The following is a 25,339-nucleotide window of genomic DNA, read 5'->3' as shown; positions in this document are numbered from 1 at the left end:
ATGTAAACATAACCCAGTTACTGTCCAGCATTAAACAAGATTTGGTGTTTGGTCTACAGTGATCTCAGCCACCATGGCAAACACACCATTAAAATCTTTTTAACTGTTTATTAAAAATACAAAAAAGAAGGAAAAACAGTTAAAGCATTTGAAATGTAAAGTGTTAAGTGAGGCTTTCATTTTAACAACAACCCTTGTTCCCTTTCTCTTGAGCTGGAGAGAGTTTTAGAAGTAAACCCCTCTTGTTTGACCATCTCTTAGATCAGTGGTGGGCAACCTGCGGCCCACGGACTGCACAGCGTAATCTGCTGGTGGGCCGCAAGACAGTTTGTTTACATTTGCACGGCCGCCTGCAGCTCCCAGTGGCCACAGTTCGCTGTTCGCGGTCAATGGGAGCTGTGAGAAGTGGCGACCAGCATGTCCCTGCAGCCCGTGCTGCTTCCTGCAGCTCCCATTGGCTGGGAATGCTGAACCGTGGCCACTGGGAGCTGCAGGTGGCCATGCAAATGTAAACAAACGGTCTGACGGCCTGCCAGCAGATTACCCTGATGGGCCGCAGGTTGCCCACCACTGCCTTAGATGGTATCAGAGATGGCGATAACTGGCCTTTTGGGGAAAAAAGAAGAAGGCAGTTGAGCGGGGATGGAGATTCTGCTGCTGTTGCTGCTGCAGTCCAATCCCATTTCATCCCAGGTGGTCTCTAGGGTTCTGCTGGAGCTGGTAAAAGTGGTGATGTTATCTGGCTCCCTCTCTCTTTAATTTGGTCTGGTCAGGACATCTCAGGATCAAAGTGATGGAGACACAGGGACCTGGGAAACGGGGGGGTTGTCAGCTATGATGGTGAAGCTCGCTCCAGTAGCTGCCATCTCTTCTTCCGTATTCTCCCCACCAAAGTCTCTTTCTTTAAAGACCCAAAAAGGGAGTGACAGGTGGAATAGTCCATCTCCTCATTATTTTGTCCACCAATTAGGCCTAGTTTCTGACATGCCAATTTTGGTTCATTGATTTCTTGTTTCTACCGAGCATGATTTTAACAACAGTCTGTAAACCATATGAGAAGGCCCTTTTTGTCTGGACTAATTCAGTCTCTCTCTCTCTCTGGTTTTCATACATTTTCCCATAACCTTTGTTATTATAGGTTGTTGTGCTGTCTTAAGAACTTTTGCATCCTTTTGACAGTAAACTCACTATTAGGATAAATTTGGAGGCCTTGTTATTACAATAGGGCTCTGCTCACACCCCATTTGGCCGAGTTATTACAACAGGGCTTCACTCACCCCACATTTGCCTGTGATGCTGTGGGGCCCACATCAATTTTGCTGTCCTCCTGAGTTGCCTAGCAGTGCAGGCTGCTCTCTATTCTGAAGGGATGCTGCTCCACCTCAGATTCAAATCAGGCTGATTTGAGCATTAGACAGCCACCTAAGCTTGCTCCTTCCTCAGGGGCAGAGTTGCAAACCTCATTATGGTAGGAGACCCCGGAGGTAAATCAGGGGACGTGTCAGTCAGTTTTTCAGGATCCTTGGAATAAATGGGGGAGGGAAAGCTTTTAGGGAATCCTTTCCTGAGCTAGTGCTGTTCTGACTCTCTCTGGCTTGGAATCTTTCCTCCTTCCTCTGCCTCTGAGCCTTGCCCCACCTCCTTCTGTTGCTGGGTCCTGCTCTCCTGCTTCATGGTGGGGAGCAGCATGGGGTCAACCAGCTGCAAAAGTCATTAGAGTCTTGGCATGGCAGGCAGAGGACAATTGGGGTGGGTGGGGATGTGCTTGGGGATTATGAGGATTTTTATCCATGTGGGACTAGGTGGCTCTTTGAATACTCCTGAAGGGCTGGGATCTCAGAGGAACAATAAGCAGGTGTGTGTGGTGGGGGAGGAGGTGGGGGCGGGGCGGGGAAGAGTTCTCATTAATCAGCCAGGAGCATGAAGGCCTGCGGAGACAGGTGGGGCTGATATGAAGGAAGGAAATAGAGAGATAAGAGCAGAGTTAACTCAGCGGCCATCCATTATTGTAGACGTCAGAGAACTTGGCTGCTGCTCCCTGGGGTTCTTGGTGCTGACCCCAAGCGGATGTTACAGTGTTCAATGTCATCAACATTTTGAGGGGCTGGTTTTGTGTTATCATCAAACGACAGCAGTGAACAAAGTGGCGTATAGCCTGGATATAGAAAAGGCGAAATCCTGAGAAGACTGATCATGTTTTATGGGTGAGGTTGTTTGTAACCAAAAAATGCTGTGTAATGGCCCAATCCCACCAAGTACGTAAGAAAACACCAGTACACCCGCAGCTGCACTGATGTCTATGGGAGGTGATTCCTTGTGTTCTGTGTAATCTGGATGAAGTTAAATACCACGGATACATAATTTTAGGCTGGGTTTTCCAGTATTCTGGCACAAATCAATTAAGAATGTACTCTTCTCCATACACTACTCCATTGTGTGAGCATGTCTGCTTGCGCTTCGACCAGATTTATACAGTGCCGTATTCCAGTAACTGATTTAGAGAGGAGAATCAAGCCCTGTTCTGTTCACGGCACTCCTAATAATTTATTCCCTATCTATACTTTGGTATATATTACTAACAAAAATATTGCACACTCTAGAAATTATTATATTTTTAGGGCCATAAGGAGATTGAGAGATTCCAAAGTTGATAAATGTCTCCTTGTCTGTAAATGAGTTTTGCAAGAGGATTAATTAAACAGAAACATCTTCAGATCCAGAGAAGATCATTTAATTTCAGGTTCTTTAATTGCTCTGACTCATACATATAAATATCTCCAATTCTATACTCCTGCCCTTACCCAACTCTTCGTTTTAATATTTTGAAGAGCCATCCAGAAATTCATTATTAATTTTATTGGTGCTATAGGGAAAAGAAGTGTAGAAAGAACTTCCTGCTCTTCCTTACTCTGTGGCCAATCTGGCAACTCCTTATTCTCCCAGTGACAGGCCAGACTAAAGACTACTGATGTAAGTAAAAAATTGCAGGATAGCATCCTAAACTTCTTCAATTCTTGAGTTTGCTATTAGGAATTGTTATTAGTAAACGTATGGATAAAGAAAGTTTAAAAATGCATGAGAATGCTGGTGGTAGCATCCCTTTAAGCCTTCGGAAAGAAGGGATCAGATTCACAGCTGATATCAGCATTGCTCGGTTGACTTTAATAGATCACAGCCAGTTTCTACAAGCAGAGGATTTGGCACGGAATGCTACAACTCTGACAACAAGTTTCCAGTTTTCCATCATTATTGATGTTAGCTGCGAAAAGACAGTAAAGAAAAGAAAAACAAGATGAAAATATGATCTACAGACTTCCTGGTAAATAATGGTTAGAGTGAAAACAAAACATCCACTTTTTTTTTCCTGGCCACTCCTAGTTTTTGCACTTCTAGCCGAACGGTTTCACACTCCTTCTGGTCCGTTTTCTTCTGGGGACTAGTGCAGGAATAGCAGCTAGAACAAATATTGAAAAGCAGGGTGCAGCAGCAACAAGTGCAGAGCACAACATCTAACTTGTCAGGAAAATAACTGTTATTTGGCAGCAAAACTGACAGCTGGAGCCTTTCCTGATGATGCACGACTTATATGCAGAGCGAGAGAAAAGGCACTGTAAGATGTTTGCTCAACTTCCGTCTGTTGCTGGGATACTTGTGGAACATTCAGGAATTAGGGTTGTTGTTGTTTTATTTTATGATTATTATTTTATTTTAAGAAGATCAGAATTTGCTATGGATCCACACCAGTCCTTGTCATTGTTCAGCCATCTGATCAATGTATTAGGACTGCCTCAGCCTGAGTATTAGGTCGTTATTTCCATCACTGATTGTGTTAGTAGCATTACACAGGCAAAGGCCAGATTTAAGCCACCACAACCCAGGTTGTGAGCCCACAATGATGGAAGGTCCACCTGGGAGGGGAACACAGTAATATGCTAATCAAGCACCTTTCCTAGGCAAACTCCTTTGGTGAAGCCCCCTGGAATTCCAAGTGGACATGAAAGCTGTTCTGCCCCGGGGTGAATCCACCCTCTGGTACAGCTAGCCCAGAGATGCAGGAAGAAGACAAATTGAACACACCCAGTTTCTAGTGGGAGGAATCTGTCTCATTGTGACAAAAAGCCTGTTCTAGTTGCTATTGAGACAATGGGAAAATTCCCATAGACTTCAATGGATGCAGTATCAAGACCAGCGTTGTGTCTGTCTGACAGCTCTGCAACAGAAAGGGGATTTGATTTTTAAGGGGATTGCCGTAAAAGGGGAAGGGCCTGATACTGTGAGCTGCTTAGTATCCTCTTCTCCCATTGACTTCAGTGGAAGTTGAGGGTGCTCAGCACTTTGCAGAATTAGTCTTGGAGATGTGTGTGCAAATGTAGGTTTTAGAGAGTCAGGGAGTAATATCTGGCCAGGCTGGCTTCGAAGCTTTTCCGCCCAGGAGTTTTGTGGTGGTACAGCTCAGGTCTACGTTAGCTGCTGAAAAGGGAAGATGGGTTCATGCTGTAAGGTTTGGGGGTACTTGTATCCAGGGGTTTGGGTCAGCCCATTAGAAAGAGTGGAGCAATTTGGGAAATTCAGTTCCAAGTGCAGATGTCAAACAGCCCCAAAGATTGGGAATGAGAGGACCTGGGATTTTGGCACTGGTCAGGCTCTCTTGAAAAGAGTCAGTGGGCTAGTCATTTGAAATGTCTCATGGTAATAAAGTGCTGGCTCTTCGCATTTCAGGGCTATTACAGAAAGACACCGGATTACTCCCTGATCAGGGAATGGAAGAGGTTGGGCTGTTTTGCTGTTCCGATGGTTCATTCCACATTCCTCATTGACCTGAGGAAAGAGGCCTCAGACAAGCTGATGTTTTACCCCCCACACCAGGACTACACCTGGACCTTTGATGACATCATTGTCTTTGCCTTCTCAAGCCGCCAGGCAGGTATGTTGGTGAGCTCACAGGCTGGGAAGGCTGATCGGTGGAGATGTGCAGATTCTCTTCAGTTCAGAGGTTAATACTTAAAGGCAGTGGGTTGAATTCTACCCTCACTTACATCCCTAAAATGCAGCAGACTTTAGTAACATTTGGTCAATGTGTTTTTCTGCAATTGTATTTCTCAGAAACCTTTTTTAAATTGGGAGTCTCCTCTCTGGACTCTTGGTTGTCACACAGCTGTGCCTGACTGTGACTAACTTTAAGGCTGCTTCTGAATGGCCTGAAGTCTTTTATTCTAGTGACCACTGTCTCCCCTCTTCTCCCTTATCCCATCCCTTTAACTTTCCTGTATGAAACTGTACTGACAGCTTCAGAGACCTTAATCCACAGAACAAGTATGGCCAGGGGCAGCAGCTGTCCAAGCCTGCCCTATGCTGCCAGTGGGCCTCAGCTCTATCTTCTCCCCTTCATGCTCCTTCTCCTCTTCTTGTGCTTTCCTCACCACCAGTTCTTTCCCAGGCACCAAGCCTCTTCTCTGTCCTATTTCAGCTCCAATCAGGTACCAGAAATGGTACCATGTGACCTAAGTGTCCTATCAGAGGTAACAAACTATGGTCAATGAACAGCTCATTCATGGTTGATGGGGCAAGGGTTATCTGTTGACATGATTCCCTGAGTAATTTCAAATCACAGATAAATCCAAGGAGACCACAAGCTGCTTGGGGATCATGGACAACCAAAAAAATACCAACGGACCAACCCATTCATTCACCCACCTTTAATAATACCAGTATGACCTACTTCACAAGGAAGTTGTGACTATTAATTAGTGCTTTGAGAATGGGAAGCACACTGAGATCCTTAGGTGGATGTTGCTATGTAAGTACCAAGCATGATTAGTATGTTTGTCACGTGGAGATTTACAGTGCTCTGTGTGCATGATCTCGGTTAAAGTCACTAGGATTTGTACTGCCAAATGTCTGGTCACCAAATGAAAATTCAGTCCCTGGGCATCACTTGTCTCCTCCCTGAGATTATATTTGGAGGAATCCTCGAAATGGCCTTATTGCTTGACTCTCTCCTTCCTGTTAGAAGTGCTGAGTTGAGTAACTGACAGAGCTCTTCTCTAATATGTCTCTAAGCCATTGGGTATGGGAGGCTCCCCCCACTGACAGGTTTTCCCTGTGTGCATCTGTAACAAGGCCGCCTGGAGGGGGGCAGTTTGCCCAAGGAACTCCAGCGGACCTGCAAACTGTGTGGTGTTGCAACCTGGTGCATGGGGTTGCAGGATCATTCAGATTTGATTCGGCCCTCCCTCTGTCATGATAGAAGGACAGCTGGGCCAAATCTGAGTGACTGGCATTGCAACCTGGTGCACAAGGTTGCAGCATCATTCAGGTTTGGCCCAGCAACCCATCCATCATGACAGGGGGTGGCCAGGCCAAATCTGAGCACCACTGCACTCCCGTGTCCCAGGAGTGAGGAACTGGGCCAAGCCCCACAGGATGAGAGCTGCCACTGCAGGGTGGGCTCACTCGCCAACCCTACCACCCCTGGGCCTATCTTCAGTGTTTATGGAACGGTGGGAGGCCGCAGTTTCAGATTTTGCTCCACATCCCCAAAAAGCTCTGTATTGGGACCTTACATCCTGGCTCCCACAATGAAACAGAACAAGCACTTGTTTTTAAATCTCCTGAGGTGTCAGAACACTGGAAGTGCAGCAACGCAGGTGGCTCTGCATTTAATCAGTGAAAATAATTAGAGCTGTCTGAGCTTTTTGTTCTGCAACCTCAAATTGCACAAAATCTACACAATTTCAGGATTCACAGGAACTTGAATCTCAGCCAAGTTTCACTGCAATGTTCTTTTCAAGTTTGTATGTAGGTTGTAACATGGTTGACCCCACACAGTTTCTACATCCACATACAGGATCAAATTCAGCTCTGCAAATTCCCATCAAAGTTAACTGCTAATGCCAGGGCTGAGCCTGGCCCTCAGGTCCTAGCCATCAGGGTGTGCTATAAGCAGGGCTGCAACACAGTCTCTGAGCTTGCAATGGAATCTGCACAGTTCTTGTGCACTGTACATGGAACTGCCTGACTGTTTTGGAGTAACTGGATTAACCAGTTCTCCAGCCTATCAGGCCTTTGTATGAGAGGACATCCCAAAGCGCAGGGGCTCCTGTAAAACACACATCAGCACGTGAGCGAATACATGGTAGTATGCACAGACTTTCCCACAATACACCTGAAACAAGCCTGGTGTTTGTGTGGCTAGGCCAGTCCAAAAGACACGCAGTTGTACTAGGAAAAATGCCTGCCTTGTGGATGAGCTTAACGGTAGTAGCTGTGCCCATATCAAATGAGCATGTCGGAGCCTGGGTATATTTACAGGTGACACGGAAAGGGGAAAAAACGAGGGTTGTGCAGGTGTGTGCTCGCTCTCTCTTTAGATTAACCCAATATTTTCTAATTCTTTAGTCTTAGAAATATCAAACCATCAAATCTGATCTGCCTTGTTTTTGCTGGAGAACTCCCGAGGGAGTTTTCCCTAGCCCTTAATTGAAGGCGCGGGGTGCTGATGTTTTAACAAAGAGAGTTATTCTCCTAAGTGTTCAAGTTAACATAAACCACCAACCTTCACCCCCCCACACCTCCCAAAAATTTTTAAATCACCTGAATACTTTCCCATCTCAGTCAGTTTCTCTCATGCCATAAGCCTGCCACTTCTCCAGTCATCCATAGGGTCTTGAAGATAGTTAAGACCCTGAATTTCTAATGTCAAACTCCTGTGGGAAAAGTTCTCTAGCTGGCCCTATTTAGACCTTCTTTCTGCTTTATAACGAAGTAAAACAGGGCAGCCCCGCAGTTCTTTTTGTGTTTCACATCCCCCTTAACCCCTTTCTAATTGTAATGTGGATGAGCCCAGGATCTTCACAGTGGAACCTGTTTCAGGCAACATAGGGCAGCTTACAATGTAATTTTGAATCCATGTGCAACTCAGAGGTTTCTGCAAGATTTCACTTCCTCTTTTTTCCTGCTGCGGGGGCCTACATTACTTGACTACAGATAATGTGATAAAGGCAAGAGATGTCTGAAATGCTTCCCAGAACCTTGTTGCTTCCCTCTTTTCCTGTCTGTGACAATGATTTACTGGATTCTCTTGGTTACAGGACCATAGACAATCTGACAATGCCCCAGTGCAGTGAGCTCTAGCTAAAGGACAAAGCATACTGGATAAGATGCTCAGCTGATGTATACTTGTGTTGATCCATGGACTGCAATGGAGCTAGGCCAAATTACCTGAAGATCTGGCTGCATGGGAATTTCAGGACCCTAAAGATAGGTTTTGTGAATGGAGAGATTAGTGGGGAGGAGACATACACATCCAGCGACAGCCTCCAGGAGACACTGTGAGAAGGGAACTGAGAGGCTTTTCATGGGCTCAATGGGCTTCTTGGAAAAGAAATTTGGTCAGGAAGAAACTCACTTCGCTCCTTGCACTGGGGAGGCCCTAATCACAGCCACTCAGTAGGAATGTTCATTACGTTTTGAAAGGACAGTCCCCTACTCAGCATGGCTGTCAGCTTAATGATGTGGAGTCAAGTTTCATTTATCTTCAAGAGCTGTGCTGGGAAATCAATGCCTGGCATAGAAGGCCAGCGGTTAGAGCCAGGAGAACAGCATGCTTTAGCACAAGGGCTGGGATTGTCCAGTCAGCGTTTTGAATGCACAGGTCAGATGAATGGGCATATTCCTGCCTTGAAACACTCAGAGCATAGCAGAAAGGGAGTTTCCATGTGTAGTTTCCATTAACGTTAGTGAGATCTGCTCTGTTAAATAATGGGAGGAGCGTTGTCTAGTTGTTTGAGCTGAACTGCGGGCATCTGGGCTCCTGATTTCTTTCCCTGGCTCTGCCCCAGACTAGCTGTATGATTTGGTGGGGGTGGGAGGTGGAGCTTGCGGGGGACACAAAGTCACCAACTCTCCATGTTCAGTTTCCCTTTCCGCAAATGTCTCCAATAGTGACACCCAAGTCACAAGGCTCTTCTGAGACTTCATTCATTAGCCCTTGTCAAGTGTCCTGAGAGCCTCCTATGGAATGCTGTATACAAGCATGAAATAGCCTACTACTGCTGTCACGAAAGATGACAATAATGAATCCCTTCTGAGTGGAGAATATACAGTACCTTTAACAGCAGAGTAGTGCTACCCCAGAGAGGACTCTTTATTTAATGATTGGTGACAATCATGAGTAGCAAAACTATGCAAGGCAGAGTCTGGATTAAAGGATCTCTTTGGAAAGGTTGGGTTTTTTTGTTTGTTTGTTTTTGAATAGCTGCCGGCATTTTTCATAGCTACTAGTGTGTTGAAAAGGGGGTGTCTTGGGCCCAACAGGGGATAAGATATTAATGAAACCTTGTTCACTGTTACAGCATTGAACAGTGAAGTGTCATCTGGGGTTTTGTGTCAAGTTATTGCCGGCAACTCCCATTGTAACTGTCACAGTTCCAGGGTAACTGTGCCTGTATTCCCCCGTCTGTGGTCCACTTCAGGAGTGCCCAGTCAGTCTTCAGTTTTTTAGCTGTCACCTGTCACTGGGTAGGGACCCGTGTCTCACTCCCTTCTGACTGGAGGGTTTTAAACCTGCACAGCTCCCTGCCTTACACTGGGATATGCCCAGCAAGCCAGTCTGCCTAACAGCCAGCACCTGTGCATTGCTTTCTCTCTGAGGGCTATGACCAGTGTATTGCCAGCAGTTACAAGTAACCACACAGCTCTTTCTAAGCATGCACCGTTAGTCTGACAGTAAAAGCATTACAGAGAGAACGTATAAAAACCCATAAAAGTTCCTAGACGCATGCTAAAAGTGTAGACTGAGCCTGAGTCATCCTAATCACTCCCCCACTGTTTTAGTTCCTGAAGGATCTGGGGTAACCCGCCCCTAGGGCGTAGTCAGTAGAACACAGTCATATGTACAATCCCTGGCCCACAGTGATGCAGTAAACTTAAAACAATATGTCCCCCCCCCAGTTGCAATATCTGTCACAGTGACAATCATTATTAATCATTATTATTTATTTATTATTATATTTTACTCATTATTTATTTGTATTACCATAGCATCTAGGTGCCTCAGTCACAGATTAGGACCCCCATGTGCTAGGCACTGTACAAGCACAGAACAAAAAGACGGTCCCTACCCCCAGGAGGTTACAATCTAAGTACAGGACAAGAGACAACAGATGGATACAGGCAGACGGGGAGTACAAGGAAACAGTGAGACGGCATTGGTCAGCATGACAGGCAGGGCTCCCAGCACACCAGCAGCCTAGCTGTCATCAAGCGTTTTGTAGGCACCATGGCAAAGGAAAGTTATGAGGAGGGATTTGCAGGTGGATAATGAGGTAAATTTTGCGATTTTCATGGAGAAATGCCTGCCAAGCATGTGGGGCAGCACAGAAGAAAGCACAAAGATGCTCGTTTGAACATTTATGGGCTTTCATTAAAGTTATAGCAAAAGAAGGAAAAGCAGTTAAAGCATCTGAAATGTAAAATATTAAGTGAGGCTTTGTTCTTAATGGTATCCCTTTTCCCTTCCCTTCAGCTGTATGGGGCTTTTAAGGGACAAACCCCTGTTTGACAGTCTTTTAGATGGAATTAAAGATGGTATGAAATTTGTTTGGAGTGGAGGAGGGAAGAAGTTAGTTGAGATGGTCTGAAGCTATTGTTATTGTGAAGTCCTATTCTGTTTTCTTTTACACTTTTCTGTCTACACTAGCGACCTTACAGTGGCACAGCTGAACCGATGCAACTGTGCTGCAAGATCGCTTGTGTAGCTGCTCTGTGCCGGCGGGAGAGAGCGCTTCCGTGGACATAACAACACCACCTCCAACATGCGGCAGTAGCTATGTCAGCAGGAGAAGCTCTCCCACCGACACAGCTCTGTGCACACCACTGGTGCTGGTGAAACTTATGTTTTTTTAACACCCCTGAGCGACATAAGTTTTGCTGACAAAACAAGACAAACACCAGGGAAGCAAAGCAAAGTCAGGTAATGCAGGTTCTGCCATTGGTGGCTGATTTCCATTTGCAGGCAGGCTGCTGGAGAAACACAGGCCCAGCATACAGTCTGATTAGCCACTGTGGCAAATTTATACTGGTGTGTAACTGCCTCTCTGGTCACAGGCTCATTGCAGTGTTGCACCAGATGGAGTTGTCTTGACTGGCTGAGCCCGACTCTTTAGTGTGAAGATAAAAGGAAAGAGAGAGGCAAGGGGAGAAATAAGCTGGGGAAGGAAAAGAACAGATGAGGCAAGGGGATCAGGATGCTGAAGGTCCAGTGGTGTCATGGGGGGAGGGGGAGCATGATGGTAAAGCTCATTCCATCCAGTCCATGCATCCCCCTTTCTCCCACTGAGTGACCCCTCCAGAAAAGCCATGTCCAGGAAGGTTTGACAGCCCCATCTCAATAGCATTAACCAATGAGACCACAGTGTGATGATTTTTAATTATTAACATTTTCTTTTAGAACTTTTCAGTGCATTGTCAGGCCGCCCTGTGACTTCCCCAACAGCTTGGCAGCTCCCATAGCACGGCTCTTTTACTTAAACAATCCAGTTTGTACCAGTCTATTTGTCTCCATTTGTTACCTTGGACAGCTTGTATGTTGTTCCTCCAGGATGTGCAGCTTGGGTTAGCAGCTTGGGTTAGGCTCCTTCCTGGGGTGATAACTCTGGTTACTTCACTAGAGTCACCATAAGAATGACTTCTGCCCAGGCCAAGCATAACACTGGCCATCACTGCGTTGCTAATAATAATAATGCCTACATCTATGTGTTTCTCATATTTTCTCAGTGGCAGTGTTTGTTTTTATCCCACATAACAGGAATTGGAGGGATATTTCCCCACAAAGTGCTACCATTTCAAGGTAGATAAGAACTTTTTCCTTTGTTAAGAGAGATTGTTTGGAACAACAGAGAGCTGCACAGCTGAAAGCAGGGCCGGCTCTAGGCACCAGCAAACCAAGCATGTGCTTGGGGCAGCACAGGTCCAGGGGCGGCGTTCCGGCCACCCTTTTTTTTTGGCTCGGGCGGCATTCCGGCCACCCTTTTTTTTGCTTGGGCAGTTGCGCTCTCAGAACTTGGGGCAGCAAAAAACCTAGAGCCGGCTCTGGTTGAAAGCCTGTTAAACAATGGAGGGTAAGGAGTGTTGATTGGTGAGCCAGATAAGATTGGCTGATTAGATCAGTGTCAAATCCATTAATGTCAGTGGGCAGTATTATTTTACTCTTCCATTTGCCTTAATGACTCCTGACAGTGGAATGTGGTTTGGCAAGGAATCCAGTCGCTATTTACTTGTGGAGAGGAGTTTATAATGGCAGAAACATAACAGTCACGAAAGCAGACCATTCCACTTGACTGAAAATCCTAGGGATTATGGCTAGCCACTAATAATCTAAAACATTGACATGCCAGGTTGTAGCTGCTTTTAATTTATTTTTCAGGTCTGAGCTTGTTTTTTAAAAATCAGAGCTGGAAATATATCAAGTTTCAATTTTTCCATTGTTGTGAGTGTCTGGATTTCAACATCCTTCAGACAACAGGTAATTGTCAAAGGGCACAGTCAAAGCCCACTGAAAGCAATGGACTTTTTTGTTGGCTTCACTGCCCTTTGGATCAAGCCCTACCTCTCTAAAGCAAGGTCTTCATTTTGATTCACAGAGATGTATTCACAGCTTATTGCCTAATGAGTTAGTGATGACACTGGGCCATATCGTAGTCCCATTAAAGTCTCTAACAAACTCCCATTGAATCCAGTGGAACCAGGCTTTTGCTCATAGTGAATTGCTAGAGAATCTAAAGTGAATGAAATCATCAATGTATTTGTTTTCCCCTGACCTTGAGATCTAATATGAGGTTGGAGGTTGGTGCATTCTCTCCCACCCCCCAATTTGAGATCCTTATCAGAGGATAAGGAAACCTATGAGCAAGACAAAGCTGTGCAACCTTTTATTATATTTTGTTAATTAAAAAGCATCTTAGTATTCTCCACTTGCTTGTTTCTCTCGATACAGAATACTCTTTGGGCTCTTCCTTTTCCCTCCACTGTTTGGCAGGTTCTTGGCTATGGTAAGAAGTGGAACCTGGATAATAATATGCTTAGCACTTCTGTGGCATTTTTCATCCATAGCTCTCAAAGTGCTTTACAAACACTGATAAGTATCATCATCTCTTGTTTTACACGTGCAAGAAACTTAGGCTCAAAGAGACTAATAGCAAAGTGCAAAATGTCACAAAGCAAGTCATTTGCTGAGTCAGGAATGGAATTCAAGTCTGTACCCAGTCAGTGCTGCTTTACAGCTTAATAATGCCTGATAATGCTCTGTCAACCCATTTCTGCCCTTGGCTGACCACATGCTGCTCCCACTGAAGTCAATGGATCAAATTCTGCTCTTGTTTACACTGTGTCCTTTTGGAGTAAGTCAGTAGAGTTGCTCTGGATTTACACCAGTATAACAAAGTAGAATTTGGCCAAGCCAGGGCAGAATGTGGAGCCTTGCCTATATGGGGAGACTTCGGTCGAGCTGTGTATTTTTCCATGCTTGTCTTTGCCAGTGGTTCTGTGCAGTTTCCCAAGTGCAGTCCAGGGCAGAGAGGAGGATGGAGTCCCCTCACCAGCAGCTATACATATTGAATGCTCAGAATTACTGATTTGCTTCATACCAAGCTGCTTTATCCCAGGGAAGAAATCGTAACCGTGCAGACTGATAACAACAGAGCCTTTGTGCACTGTCAATGGGGAGTGCTGTTCCGTGGGTGGAAATGCCTGCAGCCTGGAAGCACTTCTGATACTTGGACATTCCCCTGCTTCTTGGGCCATATTTTCCCCCCAGGCTTGGACGTTATTACTAAACTCTCGGACTCGCCCTCAGAGGCCTTCAATATGGGATCCTCTTACTTTGCTGCCGCCTTGCCATTTGAAAGTATCTCTCCTGTATGTTTAGACATTGGGGCCCCATCCTGCTGCCCTTGCTCACATCAGTCCCTTTGACTGTGAGTAAAGGCAGCAGGATCATGCTCAGGTTTTGGAACCAAGGGTTCACAGTAGAGAATGGATGATATTTTGTGAAAAATGAAAATGTGTTTTTAGAAGAGATGCCAGTGCCAGGTGTGGGCTGCAGAATCCCCACTGATATCTCCCACCACCACTCCCTAATGTATTTTGCCCCCATTCTAACCAAGGACTTTTTATTTAGCATAGTCCATTGGAGATGTAAGTCTGTTTGAGACTTCAGCTCTGCTCTGCTCTTTGGTTCTGATCCAAAGCCAATGGAGTGACTCCCATTCGACTTTGGTGGTCACTGAATCAAGTTCTCACACTGGCCAGAACACACAGCAAGCAGTTCACTTCGGGTTTTGGGGAGCAGAGAGCTCTTTATGCCTCACCACCTTTGATCTGTTTGGGGGGGCATAGACTGGTTTTGATAGGAGTCACCACTGTCCATTGCTCTAGGGCTGGTCTCTACAGTGTGTGGGGTCGTGAGAGTGAAATGAGGGGTGTGAAAGTGGGAAGGATCACTCCTCTGGGCTCTGAGATGGGCTCCCCCCCAGGAGAGAACAACAGGCTGGCAACTTAAAAGACCGTAAAATCTGTTTTTATGGGATGTGGAGAAATTGGTTGCCTAGAAGTTGGTCATTAGCTAAATACTAAACAAAATTATACTAGAAACTGCACTGATGGTTTTTAAGTGGTTGCTTAAGAGGGGAGACCTGTTGGGGCTGGGGTCCATAGCGTGGGTTTCACTATAGCCAAATAACCATCCTTTTCTCCACTTACAAAGCCAACAAGCAGCCTGGTAAATTACCTGATTCTGTTTCCATTTTCTCTTTATTCCCAGGCATTCAAATGTACATCTGCAACAGAGAACGCTATGGCTTCCTCCCGGTGCCACTGAAATTGCACCAGACACTACAGGAAGATGTGGAGAACTTCATTCATGTGACAATTGAGGCAATGAGTAAGTCAGAGCCTGCCCCATCTCTGCAGAACCATCCTTGGGATGCCAAGTACTTTCTTGTTGAATGGTGGCCCTTTGCCACCTGCCTCAGTGTTGCGTCTGTGCTTGACCTGCAGAGCGACAAGGTGTGGGAGGTAATATCTTTTACTGGACCAACTTCTGCTGGTGTGAGAGAGACAAGCTTTTGAGCTACACAGAGTTCTTCCTCAGGTCTGGGAAAGGTACTCTGAGCATCACAGCTAAAGACAAGATCAAACAGATAGTTTAGCATCAGTAGTTAGCATGTATTCTAATCTAAGGGACCATTCAAGGTGAAGTGAAATGCATTAGGTAAAATGTTCACTGGGGTTCTGTAAAAGTGTTGTTGGAAGTGTGGGGGAGAGTTTGCTCATCAGATGCCCAGCTGTGTTCTTGGGAGCTGGAGGGAGCAGCATCCTATGCTAAGAAGGTCCTTAAAGACTGGATTAAAAATCATTGCTGAGATGTTCAAAGCCACCTAAAGGGATCTGGGCATTAAAAATTAATGGGAGCTGGGTTTCCAAATCCCTCCTTTATCATCCTCATGTGATGGCTGTGTTCCTAGTGGTATCACAGTTGGTTAATAGGAGCTGGTTACAGGGCTGGAATCCCCCCAGTTTGCACCAGTCACCGGGAGAATCTTGGTGCTGGAACTAGAGGTGAGCCCTGCCAGGGCTTGTGCAAAATCTCCTTCTCTTTTATTGATCGATGTATTTAACACAATATTACACAATAACAAATAAAGGAAGCCAACCTGCCAGGGAAATTCCAGACTGATGATTAGATTAGATGCAATCGTCAGTCTCCTCCCAGCCAGAGGAACAGTGATTTGGATTGGCTGCTGAGCAGCTCAGGCAAGACTCAAATCAATGGCATGAAGGTGCTTGGTGGAGCTGTGCTGCCCCGGAGGTCAATGCATAGGTTTGGTGGGGCAACCAGTTGTGCGAGGTCATGGATCTAGTGGCATGGTACTTCCATGTGGATCCCATAGGTCTATGGTGTTTAGGACACCTTGCTCCCTGCCCACTTCACATCATCTTACCCCCGCCTCTTGACGAGGCACAATTTCCTTAAAACTCCGTGGGGCTGTCCTCAGGGAGTTCTCAACCCCCTCTGTCCGAGTCCTGAAGGTTGGTCAGCAGTGGGGAGGAGCAGTCTGGCCCCAAAATCGTTATTAGAGCTGCGGGTTTTACTGGTTTTTTTGCCTATAAGTCCCTCACCTCCTCCTCCCCCGATAAGTCACCACAGCAACAGGAAAGCTCCACCAGCAGCAAACCCCTCCCCCCCCACCAGACCGTTATTTAAATTTTGCCAGAGCTGAAACGTGAGCTCCTCTGTCATCCCAGCCGGAAAGACGTGCTCCAGCATGTGCATTGATACACTGTTCTCGTGGGTGTTTGCAGTCCCATGGCGTCTGGCTTTCTGCCTCTCGAGGCGCTCCTCTGGCACATGACGCTGATTAGGTCGCAGCATCACACGCCACATCTAGTGCCTCTCTGTTCCAGGGGAAGCAGTGAAAAGCGATGACAATGAATTTGGCTGGGTTTCTTTGCCACGAGGCAGCTCAGTAACCAGTCACTGTGGATGTTTCTATTCTCTTCCAGTTGATCATCCTCCAATCGAGCCCTCACAATACATCTCCATTCCCTCAAAACACCCAGACAAGATGGGATTTGATGAGGTAGGTGCGGTGGGTTGTTACCTCCAGGGTGCAGTCTGGGAGCTGTTGGAACTGCTGTGCCCGCTAACAACTCAGCGGAGTTGGCCTCTCTCACACTGCTCTGCTGGTGATTCAGCCAGCCTCGCCAGGCTTTGTTATCACCCATCATGGCAGCAGGCGGTGCCACACACCCAGCTGAATTACCTGAGTGCTTTCCCTAAGCCACTCATGGACAAACAGGAGGCCCCCAGCCAACTTCCCAGCTCCCTAGCCTTGCACCCCTACTGGAGTATAAACCCAGAATTATATCGTCTTGCACTGCACAGGGGTCTGTATGATGCAAGCTCATTAATTAACTAGCTCCCGCCTTGATGTGGGGAAGATATGCAGCAGCCTTTGTTTACAGAGCTAGGATTCCCAAACCCTTCACTCAAAAACTCACTGGTTAAGATAAAACATAAAACAAGTTTATTAACTACAGAAAGATAGATTTTAAGTGATAGTAAACAGATCAAAGCAGATTACCCGGCAAATAAATAAAAGCGCAAACTGAGACTAATATACTAGATAGATAGGATTTGAATTAGCAAAATCTCACCCTGACTGATGATACAAGCAGGCTTACAGATTCTTGAGGGATCAGCTGCATCTGCTTTGCAGCTTGGGTCCTCTTTCCCCATTCCAAGGCCTTTGTCTTCCAGAGGTTCTTTCAGGTGTTCAGTTGTGGGAGAGTGAAGACAAATGATGATGACACTCCCCACCTTATATAATTTCTACATATGGCAGGAACCCTTTGTTCCAAGCTAAGTTCCCAGCCCAGTTTGTGGGAAAATACGGGTACCAAAATGGAGTTCAGTGTCATGTGGTCTGGTCACATGCCCTTGCATGCCTTGCTGAGTCATAGCAACCATTACTCATAGGCTGACTGAAACATCCCCAGATGAGGACAGATCTTTTCCATGGTCCATTGTCTTTGCTGATGGGCCATTAGCACTGTCTAGCTTCTTCACTGTTGTACCTGAAAGGCTAGCTATGGGCGTTTCCAACTTCACAACATCTTTCAATAACACATACACAGTAAAACTTCATAACTTCACATACAATGATAGCACATACAATACAATAAGATATTAATGTTTGGTAGAGTAAGACTTTTAGAATGATACCTCACAAGCTATACTTTGTACAAAACATATCATAATTATATGACAGTGGTGAATATGGGTTTACCATGGTATAGTGCCTGTATGTACTTTTATTTTGTTGTGTGGACATGTGCATCATATAGGAAGCCTTGTCACTCCCACCACAGATAAGGCTGCAAATCAGTTTTCATTTCTATCCTGTCTTCACATGTTCATCAAAACTTTCCAAAACATTGATATGTTGGGTTGAAATTTTCCATGGGATGGATCCTGGTGTCTTTACTTGACTAAAACTCCCCCTGATCCAATGGGGATCCTTTTGAGGCATCCACATGTGAATTTTGATTCCTGCTTTCATAAGAGCTGAGCAGCTGTACTTGATGTCAGTGGGAGCTGTGGGTGCTCAGCATCTTTGGACATCAAGCCTTGAGGTGCCTGATCTCAGATGTCCCAAGTTTGAAAAACTTGGCTGAATCCAACGTCCAGGGATACCAGTGGGAATCTTTCCAGTTACTTAAATGGTCATTAAATCAGGCCAGGCGTGATTTGGCTTCACTTCCAGTCACCTCCTGCAACCACTAAGCTTTACTCTTTCTGTAGGTTAGGATTCCTATGGATAGGTCTCTCCATCCTAGGGTTAGGATTCTTATTAGTAGGCCATTTGGAGTTAGGGATAGGGTTCCTACGGGTAGGGCTCCCAGCCCTAGGGTTAGGGTTCCTATGCATAGGCCACTTGGGGTTAGGGTTCCTATAGGTAAGGCTCCCCGTCCTATGGTTAAGGTTCCTATGGGTAGGCCGCTTGGAGTTAGGGTTCCTGTGGGTAGGGCTCCCCCCCCCCCCAGGTTAGAGTTCTTATGGGTAGGGCTCACCACACTAGGGTTAGTGTTCCTAGGAGGAGGACACTTGGAACTAGGTTTATGGTTCCTAAGGGAAGGGTACTTGGAAGAAATGTTTGGGCTGCTATGGGCAGTGCTCTCTGCCCTAGGTTTAGGGTTTCTATGGGTAGAGCTCCCCACCCTAGGGTTAGGGTTCCTCTGGGTAGGATACTTGGAGATAGCTTCATTATTCCCGAAGAACTTTAGCACTTACGGGTTTTTTAAAATTTCTCCTGCTTTCCATTAAGAAGCAAGGACACTGTTTTGATGACCTCGCAAAGCTGTTAGAGATGGTGACTGAAGAGAGTCAGGTGTTTAAACTGTAAATACACAGCACTTTGGATCACTTGGGTTATGATGGGGTCTGTATGTATTCACTGAATATTCTATATTGTTTGTCCTAATCTTCTTTTCCTGTTTGGGAGCCACATTTCCACTGTGGCCTTTTTGTTTTGATTTTACTTAAGACAGCTGGGAACATGTTTGAAGCAGAACCCAGGAAGTTTGGTGCATAAATCATCCCTTTAGAAACTCCTGCCCCTGTAGTGCTAGAGATGGCTAGCCACAGTCAGAGGCAAAGTATCAGCAGAAAGAGACTGGGGAGGAAGAATTCCAGAGAGAGACTGTGCTGTGAATAAACTGGGTTTACATTTTGTGTAGAGCCAAAAAAACCTGCATAGGACGCATAGTGCCTGCGTGTGTAGCTGCCAGAGACAGTAATATAATCACAGAGGGAGCTACTAAAATTGGAGGAGCCTTGTTTTTTGTCTTTAAGACGTTTTGTTTTCTTGGGTTGGTCTGGAGTTTCTATTTATATGGCTTGTGTCATGAAGTGCGGATTCTGTGTGACTGTTTGTTTGGCCATCTGTGTTTGGAGTCGTGTGTGTTTCTGGGCTGTTTCTTGTGGTTGCACTTAAATTGCCTGATATTTTATTAGTATTACTGCCTTTGCACCAAGCTGGCTCTCAGTCTGGTTTTTATTTGGCCAAGGTTTGTTCCTCAGGCTGAACTTGTTCTTGCCTGCCTGAGGACAGAAACGTGGCCCTGACATTCTGTGTTTTACCAAGGAATGTGTGTGCCTGGCGGGGCCTGCAGTCTGCCCTCGACCAGGCAAAATATGTCTGCTTATCTTGGGCTAAGTGTTGCCCTCAGATCTGTTTTCCGGCCCAGAATGTATCTTAGGAGCACACCTATGATTCTGATTGAATCAGCAGAAAATTTCCAGGATCTGCAGTAATTAAAGGTACCCTGCATTGCAGAACCTGCTTCCACTTGTGTCCAGTTCTTAGGGTGATAGGCATATTGGTAATCCCAAAGATAGATGCAGCATTTGGTAAAGATCTGTGCTCTTTACCACATGCCAACCTCATCCTCCCTTTGAATACAAAAGGGATATATTGTACTGGGTAGAGATTGGCCCAAACAAAAGGTTGGATCCAAACATCAGTGTGCTGGGGAAGTTCAGATCCAGCTCCAAACTGCACAACTGGCCCCTGGCCCTTGCTTTCTAATTCCATATACAACTGTGCATTCAAAGACCATTATGGTTGCAAAGTGAAGCATTTAAAAGTCAGGAAATGCCGAAGTTCATGTTGCCCACACAACCTTGACTCTGCCCCCTGTGTATTTATATTACCCTCCGGTTTCTAATTACTCAGATACAGTTTTCTCATCCAGGCCCCTCCCTCACGCAGTGTTGATGGTGCCTGGAGAATGTGGCACTGTTCATTTAGTTTTTTATTCTCACTGCTCAATGTATGAAGCCCTGCTGCATTCACTGTGTATCGTCCTACCTGGAATCCTCAGCTGTCCAGTTAGGGGTAGAGCTCTGCTCAGGCCTACTCTTAAAGCCCGACCTGGACCTGAACCCAAACTGAGCACAGCTGACCCGAATCCAACCTGAGAGTGTTGAGTCGTTTTTAGAACTGACCCAGCCCTGATTATCCCACGAACCTGGGTCAACTTTATGTCCCTGCCAGATTTCAGGTTTCGGCTCCAAATTGGTGAGGTGCTAGAATTGATCCAAAAAAATCAGATTTTGTAGGTTTTTTTTAACAAGGCAAAAGTGCTTTCTTCCCACTGCCCCCCTACACACATACACACACACATACACACTCTTCATTTTTGAAAATCATTGAACGTTCTTTCCTCAATCTTCCCATAAAAATCAGCAGCTGGACTGAACAAATATTCTGAATTTCAGCTCAAAAGATAAATGTCTGACAAATTTATAGTAATCCAAAACCAACGCTCTTAAATGGAAATGCTCCTGGAGCTCTAACAGGGTTCAAAACCTGCTGAGCTCCGGCACAGGCTTGTATCTGGACTTTGCACTGAGCCAGAGTGTTCTGATGTCCTTCTTTCTTAACCCAGATTTTCATGATTAACCTGAAGCGTCGGAAAGACAGGCGGGATCGAATGCTGCGAACGCTCTATGAGCAGGAGATTGCAGTCAATATAGTAGAGGCTGTGGATGGCAAGTGAGTCTTTGGAAAGATCTGGTTCTGCATAGCAGAACTGTTGATTAGAAGTGCTACCTTGATTAATTTCAGACAATTCTCTTTGATGCCCTGTGATTATGAGTTATCATTTTTAATGTACTATTTGGTGCAGTTTTGCAAAAAAAAAGTTTTCATGCTGTTATTTTATTCTTCTCTTACTCTGATCAGTCTCCATTAGAGATCTGGTAAGATAGTTTAGGCCCAGAAGTAAAGTCTTCTTCAAGGCAAAGTTCTGTGAATAGAAACATTGTCATAAAATTAAATAGGGGTATGACAATGAAAACATTTTTGTGGCATTTACATGTTCCCTTGCAATATGTCCAACCCCACTATGCTACATTATAGTAATGTAAACACTGAGAAAGTTTTCTTTTAGTTGTAACTCTCAAAGCAATGTACAAAATCTCCATTTTACACACGGGGAAACTGAGGCACTGAGGTCAAGGTTGGGGTTTACTAAAGGAGTCAGGTGCCCAAATCCCATTTGAAAGTCCCAGGCTGAGTGACTTTCCCAAGGCTGCTCAGGAAGTCAGTGGCACAGTTAGAAACAGATCTTGGGTCTCCTGGTGTCTCTCTGCCTTCGTGGCCTCTCTAGTGCTAGGGCATTAGAACTTGACCGTGAAACTGACCATAAGCAAATATAATACCGACTGCGCTAGTGCTGTTGTTCAAGGTGAGAGAAATAAAAAAGCAAACAAAATCCCACCATGGTGGAAAGTGAGCTCGGTGTTCTCTAGCCTTCCAGTTTGACTATAGCTGAAGTGTTATTAACAATATTACAATGACCCTTTTAAGATTGCACTTTCTTGAAACTGTTGGGGGTGAGAATCCTAAAAAATCTCTTATGTTCAGCATGATTTAGATCAAATTAAACTGCATTCAGCTACAAATACACAGCCTATTTTGGGAACTTCCCTAGCTCAGGGAAGTCTTTTCACTGCTAAACAATTTCACTGGTTTTGTGCCTGAGTAAAAAATAGTAACATCTATAAAAGTTCTTAATACTGAAAGCAGCTCTCTCTTTCCTCAGGGCATTGAATACAAGCCAGCTGAAAGCTCTGAATATTGACATGCTACCTGGTTACCAGGATCCTTATTCTTCCAGGCCACTAACCAGGGGGGAAATTGGCTGCTTTCTTAGCCACTATTATATCTGGAAAGAGGTAAATAATGTCTGTGCGCTGGTGGGTGTATTACACTTGGATGCTGTGGGAGGGAAGCAATGTTTTATTTTTAGATAGTCTCTCTTATTTTGGTGTGAATTGTCCAGGGTCTCAGTAAAGGTTACGATTTTCAGAAACAGGATCAGCAGTTAGGCTCTTAAGTTCACACCTTGGCACATAAGCAACCTGATTTTCAAAAGTGCTGAGACTTGAGCAGCTCCTATTATGCTGTCAGTTTGCAAACAGCTCCCAGTCTGTGTCACACGTCTGGACTGTGGTCATGACCTTTTTCACAAAACCCATAGCCAGCTTGTTTGGGGCAATGTTGTGCTTGGGGAGAAAAAAAAAAAAGCGAAGAAATGTTGTTGCAGGATTTCACCTATGAGTTTTTTTCTGATTCTAAACCTGTGTAGAATTGAATGGCACCAATTTTGATGACCTTCATACTGATCAAAGAGCAGGGGGGTCAGTCCTGCTCCCAGTGGGGTCCTCGGCATAGCTTCAGAGGGTGCAGAACTGGCCCTTCAATAGCATATGGGCCATTTCAGTCCCATTTGAAAACATCCCTTTCAGGTGGTGAACAGAGAGCTGGAGAAGACTCTCGTTATTGAAGACGACGTGCGCTTTGAGCATCAGTTTAAAAGGAAACTCATGAAACTGATGGACGATATAGAGCAAGTCCAGCTAGACTGGGAGCTCATGTAAGTAGTCTTGTCCCAAGAGCTTTCACTGCCCTAAACCAGCTGGAAACTCTCTCCCCTGCTCTCACATGCACGGAGCATTTCAATAACATGGATGTACCCTCATAATAATCAGACAGGGCTGCCTGCAGGGAATGCAGCATGGAGGAATAAAATTCCAAAGAATCAATAATGGGGGATAATTTTAAAGGAGCTGGAGTAGTTAAAACCTCCATCAAATGAAGCACATTGCGGGTACTCTTTAATAAACAGGTGCCCACAGTGATATAGCCATGGCCTCCCAATAACCCTGGTCCCCCACTCTGAACTAATTCCCATGACACAGGGTGCATGTTCTCACTGTGAGAACAGGGTATTTGAACCCTTTTGTTTAGTCATTTAAATACATACTCATTCTCACAAAGAGAAGCAAGAGGAGAATGGCACCGTCTAGCCAGCAAACAGACTGAGCTGGAAATCTTTGTCCTGTTTCTGAAAACAATTCCACGTTCACTGCCAAGGGAGCAGAGTTTTCGAACTGGCCAGCTGAAGAAGGGGGAGAAGACCTTCTAGGGGGCTCCTCCCCCAGGCAGTTTTTATAATCCTCCGGCTGTTTGGTGCTTTCTGGCACTCAGGTTGTGTGGGTCCCTGGATCAGTGCCTGTGACAGTCCAAAAGCAAAACGTTTTCTCTTCAGATGTATTTTTATAAGGGATAAGCCGTCTCTGGTGGCACTGATTTATCTGGGCTTCATCCAGAGAAGGGATATGGCTGGGGAATTACCCCAACCCTCCTGTCTGTAGGATGATGGAGTTTTAACAAGAGGCTCCCGAGAGGCCTCCAGCACCTCACTGGATACGCACCATAGCGAATTCAAATCCTTGCTTGGGTCAGGATGGTGCATTGGTTTTGGGACCTGTAGTCTCCTTGGACTGCAACTCTGGGTTAAAAACACAGGCAGTTGTGGCACTGGAGAATTCCAGGAGAAGCATTTGACTTGTGGGTGCACTTTGGACCTGATCCATGGTCCAGTGACGTCAATGGAAAAACTCCCACTGACTTAAAAGGCCTTTGCTCAGCCCTGGTTGAAGTGGGAATGCCTGATGTCCCAGTTACAGTATAATTGCACTGCAGAGCTGATCATGGAAACAGGCCTTAGTTTTCACTGCGGTGGGTTTTTCTCCCCTCCAGCTACATTGGTCGGAAAAGGATGCAGGTGCAGCGCCCCGAGAAGGCAGTTCCTAATGTAATGAACCTTGTGGAAGCAGATTACTCTTACTGGACCCTGGGGTATGCAATCTCCTTTGAAGGGGCTCAGAAATTAATTGGGGCTGAACCTTTTAGCAAGATGCTGCCGGTCGATGAATTCCTGCCGATCATGTACAACAAGCACCCTGTGTAAGTAAAAACCCTTCCTTGCTTGGAAAGCCAGCTGGCTTTGCGTGAGCTGTACCTTGCTAACTGATCTTAAACTGGACGTTGCGTTGCTGTTTGTACAGTGCATCTCCATAGCATAACCTAGTAGGCGGAGCAGAGGACTGGATATTATGATTCTTGGATATTGCCAGTGCTGCTGGAGATGTTGAGCAAATCTCCGGACCTTTCTGTGCCTGAATTTATGTAATAATATCCTACCTCGGAGTGGTCTTTTGGGATTCATAAATTCATACTTTTGAAGCAGCTAGTAATCTCTGATTGGAAGTAACTATATAGGTGTATTATTATGATTATGTAGATAGTGTCTACTTTGGAATACCTTACCTGGCATAGGCCTGGGAAAGATCTCTGTGCAACTCAGAGCCTTTCTTTTCAAAACCCTGCTTTTAGGGCCTTTTCAGAATCTACATGGCACCTTCCTACTTCGCTGTGTTGCAGAATCCAGGGTTTTCATTTCAAAGGTGTGTGGGGCAGGGAGAAGTCACATCTTTTAACCAGCTCCCAGCCAGACTTATCAACATTGTCTCTCTCTTTGTGGCGAAAGCTCTGCAAGGCTCTCCCTCAGAGCCCCGGAAAGTGATGTGGGTCTCAAGATACGGGAGGAATCTGTTTTCAAGGGTGGATCGCCTTGTTTTGTAAGAAAACAAGGGGTTTTTTTAATTCTCACCTAAAGCTCCCCCTAACCTTGTTTCCATAGTCTAGTTACCCATTATGACATCTCCCCAAAAGAATTTGGGGTGCCACATCATTGGTCCCTGCTTCCAACAGGTACTGCAGTGTCCCTCTGACAGTTGTCTTCTAGTCCTGTATACAGTCTTAGTGATCCTCTGATAACATATCTGAGACAGGCCTTTGTTCTCCTCCAACACCCGGTTCTCCTAATTGGCCACACCACTTACTCTGTGGTAGCAAGGTACACTCTT

General features: G+C 45.5%; 1 protein-coding gene across 3 annotated transcripts in view; it reads left to right on the top strand.

Moving 5' to 3' along the window:
- The window catches only part of COLGALT2 (collagen beta(1-O)galactosyltransferase 2), an 87,031-nt gene that overhangs the window by 59,006 nt on the left and 2,686 nt on the right, over positions 1-25,339 (top strand). For all 3 annotated transcript variants that reach the window (XM_048862002.2, XM_048862000.2, XM_048862001.2), the window contains 7 exons: positions 4,720-4,924; positions 14,819-14,938; positions 16,561-16,637; positions 21,010-21,116; positions 22,168-22,300; positions 22,874-23,001; positions 24,171-24,377. In XM_048862002.2, coding sequence (XP_048717959.2) covers positions 4,720-4,924; positions 14,819-14,938; positions 16,561-16,637; positions 21,010-21,116; positions 22,168-22,300; positions 22,874-23,001; positions 24,171-24,377 — 977 coding nt within the window. The remainder of the gene's footprint in view (positions 1-4,719; positions 4,925-14,818; positions 14,939-16,560; positions 16,638-21,009; positions 21,117-22,167; positions 22,301-22,873; positions 23,002-24,170; positions 24,378-25,339) is intronic.

The sequence above is a fragment of the Caretta caretta genome, chromosome 8, assembly GCF_965140235.1.
Source record: "Caretta caretta isolate rCarCar2 chromosome 8, rCarCar1.hap1, whole genome shotgun sequence".
NCBI lineage: Eukaryota > Metazoa > Chordata > Testudines > Cheloniidae > Caretta > Caretta caretta.
This window is presented reverse-complemented; position numbering and strand designations above follow the sequence as displayed.